The sequence below is a fragment of the Oncorhynchus kisutch genome, linkage group LG4 (assembly GCF_002021735.2).
Source record: "Oncorhynchus kisutch isolate 150728-3 linkage group LG4, Okis_V2, whole genome shotgun sequence".
Lineage (NCBI taxonomy): Eukaryota > Metazoa > Chordata > Actinopteri > Salmoniformes > Salmonidae > Oncorhynchus > Oncorhynchus kisutch.
Window position 1 is genome coordinate 70,327,891 of NC_034177.2, and position 21,960 is coordinate 70,349,850.

A 21,960-nucleotide genomic window follows, 5' to 3' on the forward strand; every position below is an offset into this window, starting at 1 on the left:
GACAGAAAGAGAGAACAGAAAGAGAGAGAACAGAGAGAAGAGAGAGAGAGAACAGAGCTGGTGAAGGAGATTAAAAGGTGTTGGCATCAGAAGAAGGGCAGGGGTGTCGTGTTAGGGCTCGTACACACCAATAGCGTTTTCCGGCCGAGAGTGCCGGGTTCATCTCTACAGACACCCTGCTTGATGTGATTTTACCCAGCATCTCTCGAATTGTCTCAATGACATTTTCACTATATATTCGCTAGGGCCCTCAAACTCAATTCTGGACCTCTAACCAGTTCCGCTGCATTTTCTTTATAATTGTTTCCCTCTAATCAGGGACTGATTCAGACCTGAGACACCAGGTGGGTGCAACTACTGATCAGGTAGAACAGAAGAGCAGCAGGCTCCGGGAGTTGAATACCCCTGGCCGAGGGGATATAAGGGCCAAGAGTTGATTTTGGGATTCGCCGCATCTCTTTCTCTATCTTGTACCAGGCTTTCACTCTCAACCCCCTTGTCACCATCTCTCTCTGGGTATTTGGAAACAATGATTGTCCCAGGGGTGTCAGGTAGTCTTAGACAGCGAGGTCTTGTTGACTTCAGTGTGTGTGTGTGTGAGTGTGAGTGTGAGAGAGAGAGAGAGAAAGACACGAACAAAGACACACAGACAGTACTATGGCATTCATGGCAGGACAATGGGCTCATGCATGGACTGTTACATCAGATGTGTTCATACCCATAATGCATCATTGTTATCTGAGTGATGGATGTTGGACTAGACAAGGGCTCTATTCTGTCTTTCACACACTCACACACAATGTAAATTCACATATGCACAAATTAATACACACATACAGTACAAACCTTATACACAGGTGTATTCCCAACCAGAAATATTTTCAGAGCTCACACACACTCACTACGTGCCCACAACCGGCATCCGTGCAAAATGACAAGTTGTTTTTAATAATTCATTTACATATAAAAGGCAGTGTTTCTGTGGTTGGCAGAGACAGACCCTAGATCAGAGTACTCCTGCTGGCAGAGACAGAGACAGACCCTAGATCAGAGTACTCTTGCTGGCAGAGCCTGAGACAAAGACAGACCTTAGATCAGAGTACTCCTGCTGGCAGAGCCTGAGAGAGAGAGAGAGAGAGAGAGAGAGAGAGAGAGAGAGAGAGAGAGAGAGAGAGAGAGACAGAGCGAGAGACAGAGCCAGACATTGAGAGAGAGGCGCGAGACAGAGAGACGCGAGACAGAGAGAGGCGCGAGACAGAGGCGCGAGACAGAGAGAGGCGCGAGACAGAGAGAGGCGAGAGACAGAGAGAGGCGCGAGATAGAGAGAGAGATGTGAGAGTATGAGTTTGCATACATCATGTGTGTCAGCAAGGCTATCAGGCTTATGCTAGGTAGCAGGTGTGAGTGGACAGGGGGAGAGGGTTAGGCCTCAGGTGGAAAATGGGCTTTAGACACTCAATGATCTAAGAGATGTGTGGATATGCACACACACACACACACACACACACACACAGAGAGCTGGGCATGCATTTAACCCATACATACTTTTCATCTGAGACCAGTATAAAAGTGTTTTCGTCAACTAATTGACAAAAATGTCAAACACCTATTTTTCAGTGGCAACTGACGAGACGATCTGAGTAAATAGACCCAGAAAACTATAACTACATGAAAATGACTTTTTACGTTTGGGTTGATGAAAACGAGACGAGACTAAATGACCTCTGTGACTAACATCAGACGAGAAAGTGGACAGGACAAGAGTTTTTGGAGGGATTGAGACCTTTTCAGTGTTATCTGCAATCTGGCGGCAACAAATCATAGACGCAAATAAGGCACACGCCATGTGGTTAAAGCTCCCGGTGGAAAAGAGGCCGATGTTTGGAGCAACTTTACTAATCGAGTAGATTCAAACAAGACCAAATGCAACGTTTCCACAGAGGACAGCTTTTGCACCCACAAATTGACAGGATGGGGGGAGAAATACTATTATATTTACTGTTAGATTAATACATGACTACTAGTGGTGGTATTATATTTACTGTTAGATTAATACATGACTACTAGTGGTGGGTGGTATTATATTTACTGTTAGATTAATACATGACTACTAGTGGTGGGTGGTATTATATTTACTGTTAGATTAATACATGACTACTAGTGGTGGTATTATATTTACTGTTAGATTAATACATGACTACTAGTGGTGGTATTATATTTACTGTTAGATTAATACATGGCTACTAGTGGTGGGTGGTATTATATTTACTGTTAGATTAATACATGACTACTAGTGGTGGTATTATATTTACTGTTAGATTAATACATGACTACTAGTGGTGGGTGGTATTATATTTACTGTTAGATTAATACATGACTACTAGTGGTGGTATTATATTTACTGTTAGATTAATACATGACTACTAGTGGTGGGTGGTATTATATTTACTGTTAGATTAATACATGACTACTAGTGGTGGGTGGTATTATATTTACTGTTAGATTAATACATGACTACTAGTGGTGGGTGGTATTATATTTACTGTTAGATTAATACATGACTACTAGCGGTGGTATTATATTTACTGTTAGATTAATACATGACTACTAGTGGTGGGTGGTATTATATTTACTGTTAGATTAATACATGACTACTAGTGGTGGGTGGTATTATATTTACTGTTAGATTAATACATGGCTACTAGTGGTGGGTGGTATTATATTTACTGTTAGATTAATACATGACTACTAGTGGTGGGTGGTATTATATTTACTGTTAGATTAATACATGACTACTAGTGGTGGTATTATATTTACTGTTAGATTAATACATGACTACTAGCGGTGGTATTATATTTACTGTTAGATTAATACATGACTACTAGTGGTGGTATTATATTTACTGTTAGATTAATACATGACTACTAGTGGTGGTATTATATTTACTGTTAGATGAATACATGACTACTAGCGGTGGTATTATATTTACTGTTAGATTAATACATGACTACTAGTGGTGGTATTATATTTACTGTTAGATTAATACATGACTACTAGCGGTGGTATTATATTTACTGTTAGATTAATACATGACTACTAGTGGTGGTATTATATTTACTGTTAGATTAATACATGACTACTAGTGGTGGTATTATATTTACTGTTAGATTAATACATGACTACTAGTGGTGGGTGGTATTATATTTACTGTTAGATTAATACATGACTACTAGTGGTGGTATTATATTTACTGTTAGATTAATACATGACTACTAGTGGTGGTATTATATTACTGTTAGATTAATACATGACTACTAGTGGTGGGTGGTATTATATTTACTGTTAGATTAATACATGACTACTAGTGGTGGTATTATATTTACTGTTAGATTAATACATGACTACTAGTGGTGGTATTATATTTACTGTTAGATTAATACATGACTACTAGTGGTGGTATTATATTTACTGTTAGATTAATACATGACTACTAGTGGTGGTATTATATTTACTGTTAGATTAATACATGACTACTAGTGGTGGTATTATATTTACTGTTAGATTAATACATGACTACTAGCGGTGGTAATTATATTTACTGTTAGATTAATACATGACTACTAGTGGTGGTATTATATTTACTGTTAGATTAATACATGACTACTAGTGGTGGTATTATATTTACTGTTAGATTAATACATGACTACTAGTGGTGGTATTATATTTACTGTTAGATTAATACATGACTACTAGTGGTGGTATTATATTTACTGTTAGATTAATACATGACTACTAGTGTGGTATTATATTTACTGTTAGATTAATACATGACTACTAGTGGTGGGTGGTATTATATTTACTGTTAGATTAATACATGGCTACTAGTGGTGGGTGGTATTATATTTACTGTTAGATTAATACATGACTACTAGTGGTGGTATTATATTTACTGTTAGATTAATACATGACTACTAGTGGTGGTATTATATTTACTGTTAGATTAATACATGACTACTAGCGGTGGTATTATATTTACTGTTAGATTAATACATGACTACTAGTGGTGGTATTATATTTACTGTTAGATTAATACATGACTACTAGTGGTGGGTGGTATTATATTTACTGTTAGATTAATACATGACTACTAGTGGTGGTATTATATTTACTGTTAGATTAATACATGACTACTAGTGGTGGTATTATATTTACTGTTAGATTAATACATGACTACTAGTGGTGGTATTATATTTACTGTTAGATTAATACATGACTACTAGTGGTGGGTGGTATTATATTTACTGTTAGATTAATACATGACTACTAGTGGTGGGTGGTATTATATTTACTGTTAGATTAATACATGACTACTAGTGGTGGTATTATATTTACTGTTAGATTAATACATGACTACTAGTGGTGGTATTATATTTACTGTTAGATTAATACATGACTACTAGCGGTGGTATTATATTTACTGTTAGATTAATACATGACTACTAGTGGTGGTATTATATTTACTGTTAGATTAATACATGACTACTAGTGGTGGTATTATATTTACTGTTAGATTAATACATGGCTACTAGTGGTGGGTGGTATTATATTTACTGTTAGATTAATACATGACTACTAGCGGTGGTATTATATTTACTGTTAGATTAATACATGACTACTAGTGGTGGTATTATATTTACTGTTAGATTAATACATGACTACTAGTGGTGGGTGGTATTATATTTACTGTTAGATGAATACATGACTACTAGTGGTGGTATTATATTTACTGTTAGATTAATACATGACTACTAGTGGTGGGTGGTATTATATTTACTGTTAGATTAATACATGACTACTAGTGGTGGGTGGTATTATATTTACTGTTAGATTAATACATGACTACTAGTGGTGGTATTATATTTACTGTTAGATTAATACATGACTACTAGTGGTGGGTGGTATTATATTTACTGTTAGATTAATACATGACTACTAGTGGTGGTATTATATTTACTGTTAGATTAATACATGACTACTAGTGGTGGGTGGTATTATATTTACTGTTAGATTAATACATTACTACTAGTGGTGGGTGGTATTATATTTACTGTTAGATTAATACATGACTACTAGTGGTGGTATTATATTTACTGTTAGATTAATACATGACTACTAGTGGTGGTATTATATTTACTGTTAGATTAATACATGACTACTAGTGGTGGGTGGTATTATATTTACTGTTAGATTAATACATGACTACTAGTGGTGGTATTATATTTACTGTTAGATTAATACATGACTACTAGTGGTGGTATTATATTTACTGTTAGATTAATACATGACTACTAGCGGTGGTATTATATTTACTGTTAGATTAATACATGACTACTAGCGGTGGTATTATATTTACTGTTAGATTAATACATGACTACTAGTGGTGGTATTATATTTACTGTTAGATTAATACATGACTACTAGCGGTGGTATTATATTTACTGTTAGATTAATACATGACTACTAGCGGTGGTATTATATTTACTGTTAGATTAATACATGACTACTAGCGGTGGTATTATATTTACTGTTAGATTAATACATGACTACTAGTGGTGGGTGGTATTATATTTACTGTTAGATTAATACATGACTACTAGTGGTGGTATTATATTTACTGTTAGATTAATACATGACTACTAGTGGTGGGTGGTATTATATTTACTGTTAGATTAATACATGACTACTAGTGGTGGTATTATATTTACTGTTAGATTAATACATGACTACTAGTGGTGGGTGGTATTATATTTACTGTTAGATTAATACATTACTACTAGTGGTGGGTGGTATTATATTTACTGTTAGATTAATACATGACTACTAGTGGTGGTATTATATTTACTGTTAGATTAATACATGACTACTAGTGGTGGTATTATATTTACTGTTAGATTAATACATGACTACTAGTGGTGGGTGGTATTATATTTACTGTTAGATTAATACATGACTACTAGCGGTGGTATTATATTTACTGTTAGATTAATACATGACTACTAGCGGTGGTATTATATTTACTGTTAGATTAATACATGACTACTAGTGGTGGTATTATATTTACTGTTAGATTAATACATGACTACTAGCGGTGGTATTATATTTACTGTTAGATTAATACATGACTACTAGCGGTGGTATTATATTTACTGTTAGATTAATACATGACTACTAGCGGTGGTATTATATTTACTGTTAGATTAATACATGACTACTAGTGGTGGGTGGTATTATATTTACTGTTAGATTAATACATGACTACTAGTGGTGGTATTATATTTACTGTTAGATTAATACATGACTACTAGTGGTGGGTGGTATTATATTTACTGTTAGATTAATACATGACTACTAGTGGTGGTATTATATTTACTGTTAGATTAATACATGACTACTAGTGGTGGTATTATATTTACTGTTAGATTAATACATGACTACTAGTGGTGGGTGGTATTATATTTACTGTTAGATTAATACATGACTACTAGCGGTGGGTGGTATTATATTTACTGTTAGATTAATACATGACTACTCGCGGTGGTATTATATTTACTGTTAGATTAATACATGACTACTAGTGGTGGTATTATATTTCCTGTTAGATTAATACATGACAACTAGCGGTGGGTGGTATTATATTTACTGTTAGATTAATACATGACTACTAGTGGTGGTATTATATTTACTGTTAGATTAATACATGACTACTAGTGGTGGTATTATATTTACTGTTAGATTAATACATGACTACTAGTGGTGGTATTATATTTACTGTTAGATTAATACATGACTACTAGCGGTGGTATTATATTTACTGTTAGATTAATACATGACTACTAGCGGTGGGTGGTATTATATTTACTGTTAGATTAATACATGACTACTAGTGGTGGTATTATATTTACTGTTAGATTAATACATGACTACTAGCGGTGGGTGGTATTATATTTACTGTTAGATGAATACATGACTACTAGTGGTGGTATTATATTTACTGTTAGATTAATACATGACTACTAGTGGTGGGTGGTATTATATTTACTGTTAGATTAATACATGACTACTAGTGGTGGTATTATATTTACTGTTAGATTAATACATGACTACTAGCAGTGGGTGGTATTATATTTACTGTTAGATTAATACATGACTACTAGTGGTGGTATTATATTTACTGTTAGATTAATACATGACTACTAGTGGTGGGTGGTATTATATTTACTGTTAGATTAATACATGACTACTAGTGGTGGGTGGTATTATATTTACTGTTAGATTAATACATGACTACTCGCGGTGGGTATTATATTTACTGTTAGATTAATACATGACTACTAGTGGTGGTATTATATTTACTGTTAGATGAATACATGACTACTAGCGGTGGTATTATATTTACTGTTAGATTAATACATGACTACTAGCGGTGGTATTATATTTACTGTTAGATTAATACATGACTACTAGTGGTGGTATTATATTTACTGTTAGATTAATACATGACTACTAGTGGTGGTATTATATTTACTGTTAGATTAATACATGACTACTAGTGGTGGTATTATATTTACTGTTAGATTAATACATGACTACTAGTGGTGGTATTATATTTACTGTTAGATTAATACATGACTACTAGTGGTGGTATTATATTTACTGTTAGATTAATACATGACTACTAGTGGTGGGTGGTATTATATTTACTGTTAGATTAATACATGGCTACTAGTGGTGGGTGGTATTATATTTACTGTTAGATTAATACATGACTACTAGTGGTGGTATTATATTTACTGTTAGATTAATACATGACTACTAGTGGTGGTATTATATTTACTGTTAGATTAATACATGACTACTAGCGGTGGTATTATATTTACTGTTAGATTAATACATGACTACTAGTGGTGGTATTATATTTACTGTTAGATTAATACATGACTACTAGTGGTGGGTGGTATTATATTTACTGTTAGATTAATACATGACTACTAGTGGTGGTATTATATTTACTGTTAGATTAATACATGACTACTAGTGGTGGTATTATATTTACTGTTAGATTAATACATGACTACTAGTGGTGGTATTATATTTACTGTTAGATTAATACATGACTACTAGTGGTGGGTGGTATTATATTTACTGTTAGATTAATACATGACTACTAGTGGTGGGTGGTATTATATTTACTGTTAGATTAATACATGACTACTAGTGGTGGTATTATATTTACTGTTAGATTAATACATGACTACTAGTGGTGGTATTATATTTACTGTTAGATTAATACATGACTACTAGCGGTGGTATTATATTTACTGTTAGATTAATACATGACTACTAGTGGTGGTATTATATTTACTGTTAGATTAATACATGACTACTAGTGGTGGTATTATATTTACTGTTAGATTAATACATGGCTACTAGTGGTGGGTGGTATTATATTTACTGTTAGATTAATACATGACTACTAGCGGTGGTATTATATTTACTGTTAGATTAATACATGACTACTAGTGGTGGTATTATATTTACTGTTAGATTAATACATGACTACTAGTGGTGGGTGGTATTATATTTACTGTTAGATGAATACATGACTACTAGTGGTGGTATTATATTTACTGTTAGATTAATACATGACTACTAGTGGTGGGTGGTATTATATTTACTGTTAGATTAATACATGACTACTAGTGGTGGGTGGTATTATATTTACTGTTAGATTAATACATGACTACTAGTGGTGGTATTATATTTACTGTTAGATTAATACATGACTACTAGTGGTGGGTGGTATTATATTTACTGTTAGATTAATACATGACTACTAGTGGTGGTATTATATTTACTGTTAGATTAATACATGACTACTAGTGGTGGGTGGTATTATATTTACTGTTAGATTAATACATTACTACTAGTGGTGGGTGGTATTATATTTACTGTTAGATTAATACATGACTACTAGTGGTGGTATTATATTTACTGTTAGATTAATACATGACTACTAGTGGTGGTATTATATTTACTGTTAGATTAATACATGACTACTAGTGGTGGGTGGTATTATATTTACTGTTAGATTAATACATGACTACTAGTGGTGGTATTATATTTACTGTTAGATTAATACATGACTACTAGTGGTGGTATTATATTTACTGTTAGATTAATACATGACTACTAGCGGTGGTATTATATTTACTGTTAGATTAATACATGACTACTAGCGGTGGTATTATATTTACTGTTAGATTAATACATGACTACTAGTGGTGGTATTATATTTACTGTTAGATTAATACATGACTACTAGCGGTGGTATTATATTTACTGTTAGATTAATACATGACTACTAGCGGTGGTATTATATTTACTGTTAGATTAATACATGACTACTAGCGGTGGTATTATATTTACTGTTAGATTAATACATGACTACTAGTGGTGGGTGGTATTATATTTACTGTTAGATTAATACATGACTACTAGTGGTGGTATTATATTTACTGTTAGATTAATACATGACTACTAGTGGTGGGTGGTATTATATTTACTGTTAGATTAATACATGACTACTAGTGGTGGTATTATATTTACTGTTAGATTAATACATGACTACTAGTGGTGGGTGGTATTATATTTACTGTTAGATTAATACATTACTACTAGTGGTGGGTGGTATTATATTTACTGTTAGATTAATACATGACTACTAGTGGTGGTATTATATTTACTGTTAGATTAATACATGACTACTAGTGGTGGTATTATATTTACTGTTAGATTAATACATGACTACTAGTGGTGGGTGGTATTATATTTACTGTTAGATTAATACATGACTACTAGCGGTGGTATTATATTTACTGTTAGATTAATACATGACTACTAGCGGTGGTATTATATTTACTGTTAGATTAATACATGACTACTAGTGGTGGTATTATATTTACTGTTAGATTAATACATGACTACTAGCGGTGGTATTATATTTACTGTTAGATTAATACATGACTACTAGCGGTGGTATTATATTTACTGTTAGATTAATACATGACTACTAGCGGTGGTATTATATTTACTGTTAGATTAATACATGACTACTAGTGGTGGGTGGTATTATATTTACTGTTAGATTAATACATGACTACTAGTGGTGGTATTATATTTACTGTTAGATTAATACATGACTACTAGTGGTGGGTGGTATTATATTTACTGTTAGATTAATACATGACTACTAGTGGTGGTATTATATTTACTGTTAGATTAATACATGACTACTAGTGGTGGTATTATATTTACTGTTAGATTAATACATGACTACTAGTGGTGGGTGGTATTATATTTACTGTTAGATTAATACATGACTACTAGCGGTGGGTGGTATTATATTTACTGTTAGATTAATACATGACTACTCGCGGTGGTATTATATTTACTGTTAGATTAATACATGACTACTAGTGGTGGTATTATATTTCCTGTTAGATTAATACATGACAACTAGCGGTGGGTGGTATTATATTTACTGTTAGATTAATACATGACTACTAGTGGTGGTATTATATTTACTGTTAGATTAATACATGACTACTAGTGGTGGTATTATATTTACTGTTAGATTAATACATGACTACTAGTGGTGGTATTATATTTACTGTTAGATTAATACATGACTACTAGCGGTGGTATTATATTTACTGTTAGATTAATACATGACTACTAGCGGTGGGTGGTATTATATTTACTGTTAGATTAATACATGACTACTAGTGGTGGTATTATATTTACTGTTAGATTAATACATGACTACTAGCGGTGGGTGGTATTATATTTACTGTTAGATGAATACATGACTACTAGTGGTGGTATTATATTTACTGTTAGATTAATACATGACTACTAGTGGTGGGTGGTATTATATTTACTGTTAGATTAATACATGACTACTAGTGGTGGTATTATATTTACTGTTAGATTAATACATGACTACTAGCAGTGGGTGGTATTATATTTACTGTTAGATTAATACATGACTACTAGTGGTGGTATTATATTTACTGTTAGATTAATACATGACTACTAGTGGTGGGTGGTATTATATTTACTGTTAGATTAATACATGACTACTAGTGGTGGGTGGTATTATATTTACTGTTAGATTAATACATGACTACTCGCGGTGGTATTATATTTACTGTTAGATTAATACATGACTACTAGTGGTGGTATTATATTTACTGTTAGATGAATACATGACTACTAGCGGTGGTATTATATTTACTGTTAGATTAATACATGACTACTAGTGGTGGTATTATATTTACTGTTAGATTAATACATGACTACTAGTGGTGGTATTATATTTACTGTTAGATTAATACATGACTACTAGTGGTGGGTGGTATTATATTTACTGTTAGATTAATACATGACTACTAGTGGTGGTATTATATTTACTGTTAGATTAATACATGACTACTAGCGGTGGGTGGTATTATATTTACTGTTAGATTAATACATGACTACTAGTGGTGGGTGGTATTATATTTACTGTTAGATTAATACATGACTACTAGTGGTGGTATTATATTTACTGTTAGATTAATACATGACTACTAGCGGTGGGTGGTATTATATTTACTGTTAGATTAATACATGACTACTAGTGGTGGGTGGTATTATATTTACTGTTAGATTAATACATGACTACTAGCAGTGGTATTATATTTACTGTTAGATTAATACATGACTACTCGCGGTGGTATTATATTTACTGTTAGATTAATACATGACTACTAGCGGTGGTATTATATTTACTGTTAGATTAATACATGACTACTAGCGGTGGGTGGTATTATATTTACTGTTAGATTAATACATGACTACTAGTGGTGGTATTATATTTACTGTTAGATTAATACATGACTACTAGTGGTGGTATTATATTTACTCTTAGATGAATACATGACTACTAGCGGTGGGTGGTATTATATTTACTGTTAGATGAATACATGACTACTAGCGGTGGTATTATATTTACTGTTAGATTAATACATGACTACTAGCGGTGGGTGGTATTATATTTACTGTTAGATTAATACATGACTACTAGTGGTGGTATTATATTTACTGTTAGATTAATACATGACTACTAGTGGTGGGTGGTATTATATTTTCTGTTAGATTAATACATGACTACTAGTGGTGGTATTATATTTACTGTTAGATTAATACATGACTACTAGCGGTGGTATTATATTTACTGTTAGATTAATACATGACTACTAGTGGTGGTATTATATTTACTGTTAGATTAATACATGACTACTAGTGGTGGGTGGTATTATATTTACTGTTAGATTAATACATGACTACTAGCAGTGGTATTATATTTACTGTTAGATTAATACATGACTACTCGCGGTGGTATTATATTTACTGTTAGATTAATACATGACTACTAGCGGTGGTATTATATTTACTGTTAGATTAATACATGACTACTAGCGGTGGGTGGTATTATATTTACTGTTAGATTAATACATGACTACTAGTGGTGGTATTATATTTACTGTTAGATTAATACATGACTACTAGTGGTGGTATTATATTTACTCTTAGATGAATACATGACTACTAGCGGTGGGTGGTATTATATTTACTGTTAGATGAATACATGACTACTAGCGGTGGTATTATATTTACTGTTAGATTAATACATGACTACTAGCGGTGGGTGGTATTATATTTACTGTTAGATTAATACATGACTACTAGTGGTGGTATTATATTTACTGTTAGATTAATACATGACTACTAGTGGTGGGTGGTATTATATTTTCTGTTAGATTAATACATGACTACTAGTGGTGGTATTATATTTACTGTTAGATTAATACATGACTACTAGCGGTGGTATTATATTTACTGTTAGATTAATACATGACTACTAGTGGTGGTATTATATTTACTGTTAGATTAATACATGACTACTAGTGGACAAAAGACAAATCACTGGATTAGGTTGCACATCAACAGGTCTTGAACCATGCATTCCTACATGGACATGTTAGATGAAACAACTTATTTTTGCATTATTTTTTAAATAGCCTACAATCTCAATAGTCTATTACACACAGTCTAAAGCACTGCAGATTACTTTCGAAGGTGAATGACAAATGTTTTCCATTGCGTGATGCCGCTTCGTTTTCTACTGGTGCGACAAAATCATGGGCTGGAGCCACGGAAAACGTTGGAGCCCTGTCAAGAGGTCAGATTTATGTGTTCTTCTGCCAATTTGGCTGTTGGGGAGAAAATCATGCGATAGGAAGTCATGCAGAAAAAGATGTTGATAGGACAAGGCTGTGTATGTTTGTGCACAAAGACTATAGATTCATGGGGCAATACAAATGTGACGTGACTAATATGTTACTAGTTGACTAAAATGGCCCGTTGGTCATTTTGACAATAACTATACTAAATCAAAACGACAAAAATGTGACTTCATTCTAATTTTAGACTAAATGACTAAGATTTGTTTTTAAAGGGTGCCAAAATGAACACTGCTGTATATGCAGCCAGCCACACAAACATGCCTCTCACAAAGAACTCCCATTCACATACAAACCCCACACAAATAATGTTATGTACACAGACACACACCAATTATTTGTGCCAATTGCTGTGTAACAGATCAGTGTTGTGGACAGTGTGTGTGTGTGTGTGTGTGTGTGTGTGTGCACACTTACTGAAGCTGTTTTGAGGCCATTCTGGTCGTAGTATTTCTTCCTTTCGTACTTATCCCGGATGAAGAACTCTACTGCTCTGAGGTCAGGGGTTAAGGAATGACACTGTAGTACACACACACACACACACACACAATCCCAGTCACACACTGCTACAGTGCCTTGCGAAAGTATTCGGCCCCCTTGAACTTTGCGACCTTTTGCCACATTTCAGGCTTCAAACATAAAGATATAAAACTGTATTTTTTTGTGAAGAATCAATCACAAGTGGGACACAATCATGAAGTGCAACGACATTTATTGGATATTTCAAACTTTTTTAACAAATCAAAAACTGAAGAATTGGGCGTGCAAAATTATTCAGCCCCCTTAAGTTAATACTTTGTAGCGCCACCTTTAGCTGCGATTACAGCTGTAAGTCGCCTGGGGTATGTCTCTATCAGTTTTGCACATCGAGAGACTGAAATTTTTTCCCATTCCTCCTTGCAAAACAGCTCGAGCTCAGTGAGGTTGGATGGAGAGCATTTGTGAACAGCAGTTTTCAGTTCTTTCCACAGATTCTCGATTGGATTCAGGTCTGGACTTTGACTTGGCCATTCTAACACCTGGATATGTTTATTTTTGAACCATTCCATTGTAGATTTTGCTTTATGTTTTGGATCATTGTCTTGTTGGAAGACAAATCTCCGTCCCAGTCTCAGGTCTTTTGCAGACTCCATCAGGTTTTCTTCCAGAATGGTCCTGTATTTGGCTCCATCCATCTTCCCATCAATTTTAACCATCTTCCCTGTCCCTGCTGAAGAAAAGCAGGCCCAAACCATGATGCTGCCACCACCATGTTTGACAGTGGGGATGGAGTGTTCAGGGTGATGAGCTGTGTTGCTTTTACGCCAAACATAACGTTTTGCATTGTTGCCAAAAAGTTCAATTTTGGTTTCATCTGACCAGAGCACCTTCTTCCACATGTTTGGTGTGTCTCCCAGGTGGCTTGTGGCAAACTTTAAACGACACTTTTTATGGATATCTTTAAGAAATGGCTTTCTTCTTGCCACTCTTCCATAAAGGCCAGATTTGTGCAATATACGACTGATTGTTGTCCTATGGACAGAGTCTCCCACCTCAGCTGTAGATCTCTGCAGTTCATCCAGAGTGATCATGGGCCTCTTGGCTGCATCTCTGATCAGTCTTCTCCTTTTATGAGCTGAAAGTTTAGAGTGACGGCCAGGTCTTGGTAGATTTGCAGTGGTCTGATACTCCTTCCATTTCAATATTATCGCTTGCACAGTCCTCCTTGGGATGTTTAAAGCTTGGGAAATCTTTTTGTATCCAAATCCGTCTTTAAACTTCTTCACAACAGTATCTCGGACCTGCCTGGTGTGTTCCTTGTTCTTCATGATGCTCTCTGCGCTTTTAACGGACCTCTGAGACTATCACAGTGCAGGTGCATTTATACGGAGACTTGATTACACACAGGTGGATTGTATTTATCATCATTAGTCATTTAGGTCAACATTGGATCATTCAGAGATCCTCACTGAACTTCTGGAGAGAGTTTGCTGCACTGAAAGTAAAGGGGCTGAATAATTTTGCACGCCCAATTTTTCAGTTTTTGATTTGTTAAAAAAGTTTGAAATATCCAAAAGATGTCGTTCCACTTCATGATTGTGTCCCACTTGTTGTTGATTCTTCACAAACAAATACAGTTTTATATCTTTATGTTTGAAGCCTGAAATGTGGCAAAAGGTCGCAAAGTTCAAGGGGGCCGAATACTTTCGCAAGGCACTGTATGTCTTACTATACAGTGGCTTCAGAAAGTATTCACACCCCTTGACTTTTTCTACATTTTGTTGTTTTACAGACTGATTAAATTGAGATTGTGTGTCACTGGCCTCCACACATTACCCCATAATATCGAAGTGGAACTATGTCTAAAGACAGTCAATAAGTATTCCTGTGTTACAGCACGCCTAAATAAGTTCAGGAGTAAAAATGTGCTGAACAAGTCACACAATAAGTTGCATGGACTCACTCTGTGTGCAATAGTGTTTAACGTGAGTTTTGAATGACTACCTCATCTGTGTACCCCACCACATACAATTATCCGTAAGTTCCCTCAGTCAAGCAGTGAATTTCAAACACAGATTGAACCACAAAGACCGGAGAGGTTTCCAATGCCTAGTAAAGAAGGACGTTATTGGTAGATGGGTAAAGAAAAAGACGAAGAATATCCCTTTGAGCATGGTGAAGTTATTAATTACACTTTGGATGGTGTATCAATACACCCAGTTACTATGAACGTTACAGGCGTCCTTCCTTAGTCAGTTGCCGGAGAGGACGATAACCGCTCAGGGATTTCATCACGAGGGCAATTGTGATCAACAGTAGTTCCTCCACAATACTAACCAAAATGACAGACTGAAAGGAAGGAAACCTGTACCGAATAAAAAATATATTCCAAAACATGCATCCTTTTTGCAATAAAGTGACAAAGAAATTAACTGTGTGTCCTGAATAAAGTGTTATGTTTGGTACAAATCCAACACGACACATCACTCTTCATATTTTCAAGCATGGTGGTGGCTGCATCATGTTATGGGTATGCTTGTAATCAGCAAGGACTAGGAAGTTTTCCAGGATTAACAGAACTGGAATACAGCGAAGCACAGGCGAAATCCTACATACACTGGAGTTGCTTACCAAGATGGCATTGAATGTTTCTGAATGGCCTAATTAGAGGCAGGGGAGGAAAGAAAGGGAAAGAATGAAACTCACAACGCAGAAAAACAAGCGAAGGAAGGGAGGTCGCTGTCGAAGCAGGCCCAAATACCCTCAAGAAAAAGTGGTGTGTGAATATATTCGGATGCTGCGCCTGTAGGCACATCTTTATTCATGCTGGAATTTACATGGAGACGAGTCAGAGGCCAGAGCTGAAGGGGGAGGGGGAAAGAAAGACAGACAGAATGCAATGTCAGTAATATTTGCCAATATGTTCTGGCTTTCATACCATGCCATGAGGCCTTTCAGTCATATTGAGAGTTCCCTACTACTATTGATTTAGTTTATTATTATTATTCACATTGTTGTTGCTGTTAGTGGTAATACTATTTCCACAACTACGATTATTACTGATGTCTTATTGCTGTTAGTGGTAATACTATTTCCACAACTACGATTATTACTGATGTCTTATTGCTGTTGCTGTTAGTGGTAATACTATTTCCACAACTACAATTATTACTGATGTCTTATTGCTGTTGCTGTTAGTGGTAATACTATTTCCACAACTACGATTATTACTGATGTCTTATTGCTGTTGCTGTTAGTGGTAATACAATTTCCACAACTACGATTATTACTGATGTCTTATTGCTGTTAGTGGTAATACTATTTCCACAACTACAATTATTACTGATGTCTTATTGCTGTTGCTGTTAGTGGTAATACTATTTCCACAACTACAATTATTACTGATGTCTTATTGCTGTTAGTGGTAATACTATTTCCACAACTACGATTATTACTGATGTCTTATTGCTGTTGCTGTTAGTGGTAATACTATTTCCACAACTACAATTATTACTGATGTCTTATTGCTGTTAGTGGTAATACTATTTCCACAACTACGATTATTACTGATGTCTTATTGCTGTTGCTGTTAGTGGTAATACTATTTCCACAACTACGATTATTACTGATGTCTTATTGCTGTTGCTGTTAGTGGTAATACTATTTCCACAACTACAATTATTACTGATGTCTTATTGCTGTTGCTGTTAGTGGTAATACCATTTCCACAACTACGATTATTACTGATGTCTTATTGCTGTTGCTGTTAGTGGTAATACTTTTTCCACAACTATGATTATTACTGATGTCTTATTGCTGTTAGTGGTAATACTTTTTCCACAACTACGATTATTACTGATGTCTTATTGCTGTTAGTGGTAATACTTTTTCCACAACTACGATTATTACTGATGTCTTATTGCTGTTAGTGGTAATACTTTTTCCACAACTACGATTATTACTGATGTCTTATTGCTGTTAGTGGTAATACTATTTCCACAACTACGACTAGTACTGATGTCTTATTGCTGTTGCTGTTAGTGGTAATACTATTTCCACAACTACGATTATTACTGATGTCTTATTGCTGTTAGTGGTGATACTATTTCCACAACTACGATTATTACTGATGTCTTATTGCTGTTGCTGTTAGTGGTAATACTATTTCCACAACTACAATTATTACTGATGTCTTATTGCTGTTAGTGGTAATACTATTTCCACAACAACAATTATTACTGATGTCTTATTGCTGTTGCTGTTAGTGGTAATACTATTTCCACAACTACGATTATTACTGATGTCTTATTGCTGTTAGTGGTAATCCTATTTCCACAACTACGATTATTACTGATGTCTGATTGCTGTTAGTGGTAATACTATTTCCACAACTACAATTATTACTGATGTCTTATTGCTGTTGCTGTTAGTGGTAATACTATTTCCACAACTACAATTATTACTGAGGTCTTATTGCTGTTAGTGGTAATACTATTTCCACAACTACGATTATTACTGATGTCTGATTGCTGTTAGTGGTAATACTATTTCCACAACTACAATTATTACTGATGTCTTATTGCTGTTGCTGTTAGTGGTAATACTATTTCCACAACTACGATTATTACTGATGTCTGATTGCTGTTAGTGGTAATACTATTTCCACAACTACAATTATTACTGATGTCTTATTGCTGTTGCTGTTAGTGGTAATACTATTTCCACAACTACAATTATTACTGATGTCTGATTGCTGTTAGTGTTAATACTATTTCCACAACTACAATTATTACTGATGTCTTATTGCTGTTGCTGTTAGTGGTAATACTATTTCCACAACTACAATTATTACTGATGTCTTATTGCTGTTAGTGGTAATACTATTTCCACAACTACAATTATTACTGATGTCTTATTGCTGTTAGTGGTAATACTATTTCCACAACTACAATTAGTACTGATGTCTTATTGCTGTTAGTGGTAATACTATTTCCACAACTACGATTAGTACTGATGTCTTATTGCTGTTAGTGGTAATACTATTTCCACAACTACAATTATTACTGATGTCTTATTGCTGTTAGTGGTAATACTATTTCCACAACTACGAGCATTACTGATGTCTGATTGCTGTTAGTGGTAATACTATTTCCACAACTACGATTATTACTGATGTCTGATTGCTGTTAGTGGTGATACTATTTCCACAACTACACTTAGTACTGATGTCTTTTTGCTGTTTGTCCCACCATTGTTGTGTGTGTACTTTGACAATGTATAGTACCAGTCAAAAGTTGACAACTACTCATTCAATGTTTTTTTTTTTAATGTTTACTATTTTGTAGAATAATAGTGAAGACATCAAATCTATGAACACATATGGAAACAAGTAGTAAAAAATAAGAAAAAAAGAAATAGTATTAAAACAAATCTAAATACATTTTAGACTTTAGATTATTCAAAGTAGCCACCCATTGCCTTGATGACAGCGTTGCTCACTCTTGGCGTTCTCTCAACCAGCTTCATGAGGAATGCTTTTCCAACCGTCTTGAAGGAGTTCCTACATATTCAGAGCACTTGTTGGCTGCTTTTCCTTCACTCTGCAGTCCAAGTCATTCAAACCATCTCAAATGGGTTGAGGCCAGGTGATTGTAGAGGCCAGGTCATCTGATGCAGCACTCCATCACTCTCCTTCTTGGTCAAATAACCCTTACACAGCCTGGAGGTGTGTTGGGTCATTGTCCTGTTGAAAAACAAATGATAGTCCCACTAAGCGCAAACCAGATGGGATGGCGTATTGCTGCAGAATGCTGTGGTAGTCATGCTGGTTAAGTGTGCCTTGAACTCTAAATAAACTACTGACAGTGTCCCCAGCAAAGCAGCCCCACACCTCCTCCTACATGATTCACGGTGGGAACCATACATGCGGAGATCATCCGTTCACCTACTCTGCGTCTCACAAAGACATGGCGGTTGGAACCAAAAATCTCAAATTTAGACACCAAAGACCAAAGGACGCATTTCCACCGGTCTAATGTCCATTACTTGTGTTTCTTGGCCGAAGCAAGTCTCTTCTTATTGGTGTCCTTTAGTAGTGGTTTCTTTGCAGCAATTCGACCATGAAGGTCTGATTCACGCAGTCTCCTCTGAACAGTTGATGTTGAGATGTGTCTGTTACTTGAACTCTGTGAAGCATTTATTTGGGATGCAATTTCTGAGGCAGGTAACTAATGAATTTATCCTCTGCAGCAGAGGTAACTAATGAATTTATCCTCTGCAGCAGAGGTAACTCTGGGTCTTCTTTTCCTGTTGCGGTCCTCATGAGAGCCAGTTTCATCATAGCGCTTGATGGTTTTTGCGACTGCACTTGAAGAAACTTTTAAAAAGGTCTTGAAATTTTCCAGATTACTTTAAGACATGAAGGTCAGTCAATGATGGACTGTCGTTTCTCTTTGCTTATTTGAACTGTTCATGCCATAATGTGGACTTGGTCTTTTACCAAATAGGGCTATCTTCTGTATACCACCCCTACCATGTCACAACACAACTGATTGGCTCAGACGCATTAAGGAAAGAAAGAATTTCAACAAATGAACTTAAGGCACACCTGTTAATTGAAATGCATTCCAGGTGACTACCTCATGAAGCTGGTTGAGAGACTGCCAAGAGTGTGCAAAGCTGTCATCAAGGCAAAGGGTGGCTTCTTTGAAGAATCTCAAATATATTTTGATTTGTTTACTACATGATTACACGTGTTAATTCATATTTTCGATGTCACTATTATTCTACAATGTAGAAAAATAAAGAAAAACCATTGAATGAGTAGGTGTCCAAACTTTTGACTAGTACTGCAAGTCATTTAACTTGCCATGTCAATAAAGTCGACTGAATTGAATTTGAAAAGAGAGACAGAGATGAGCAAACCTGACAACGGAGAAGAAACAGAAAAGGAGATGGGCAAGATGGGAGTGAAAAAAAGACAGACAGAGGAACCATGAAAAAGGAAAGGCACTTGAACAAAAAAGGTGAGGGGGAGAAGGACAACATGAAAGCAAAGAAGCACACCACCTTATTTCAAATACGCCAACTACCCACACAATGAATACGTAGGCCTACACATTTGACCTACCTACCAATTAGTCTAGCTAGCTCGACCCCTACGGCTTTGAACTACTGTCAGTACTAGCAGGAGCCATCAAAAAGGCTAAACTGATGCCCATCCCCCGAAAAGGCTAGATACCAGATGATTTATTAGACTTGAACCAGGCAGACCGTGTGAATTCAGTCCGAGTTTGAACAGGGACAGCTGTTATTAAGAACACACAGCTGTCCTGTCAGAACAGCAGGCAGCCCAGCTCCCATGCTGCCTTGCACTCTCCAATATAACCCAGGCACGCAAAGGTGCCGTGTCCAAATGTGTCTCATCACAACTGGGTCCAAAGTGACATGGGAAGAGGAACTGTGTTGTGATGGGTGCTTGTCAAATGCAGATGCACACAGAGTGGTTCATTATTACTGAACACACACACACACACACAGGGAGAAGAGAGGATACTGGTCGGTCTGTGGACGTCTGAAGGTGTCTGGGAGGTGGGCTTCGTACAGCTGTTTGGCCTTGTTGTTCCCCATGTCTACCATACTCTACACACACAGGGGAGAGAGATAACAGCCTTCAATATATCATTAGACATCTCTAGCTTCATAATGCATCCCATATTCAAGCAGAGGGCAAGGTCTTCAAAACAAATGGAATTTAAAGGAAGTGAGAAAGTGTCACCACAACTGCTTTCAAATGTTATATTTACATTCTAGTCAGTTTGTATTTGGTAATGACACACATACACAAACAGGCAGGCAGGCAGGCAGGCAGGCAGGCAGGCAGGCAGCAGCCCCCCCCCCCCCCCCCCCCCCACACACACTGAAGGTAAATGCCACAGGAAGATGAGGAGAAAGATGGATTTGATAGGAGGAACGAATGATCTAAAGTTGGAATAATTACCCATCGGGAATTAATTAGCCATTAAAACAGCAATTAACATTCAGAGAGAGAGACGCAAGCTCCATCTACCCTGAC

At 35.4% G+C, this 21,960-nt stretch overlaps 1 protein-coding gene across 9 annotated transcripts in view; it reads right to left on the reverse strand.

The window, feature by feature from the left end:
• Positions 1-21,960, reverse strand: part of smap1 (small ArfGAP 1) — a 56,936-nt gene that overhangs the window by 29,717 nt on the left and 5,259 nt on the right. For all 9 annotated transcript variants that reach the window (XM_031823552.1, XM_020480118.2, XM_031823554.1 and 6 more), the window contains exons 3-4: positions 21,442-21,527; positions 13,824-13,899 (exon numbers count right to left, since the gene is read on the reverse strand). In XM_031823552.1, the coding sequence (XP_031679412.1) occupies positions 13,824-13,899; positions 21,442-21,527 (162 nt within the window). The remainder of the gene's footprint in view (positions 1-13,823; positions 13,900-21,441; positions 21,528-21,960) is intronic.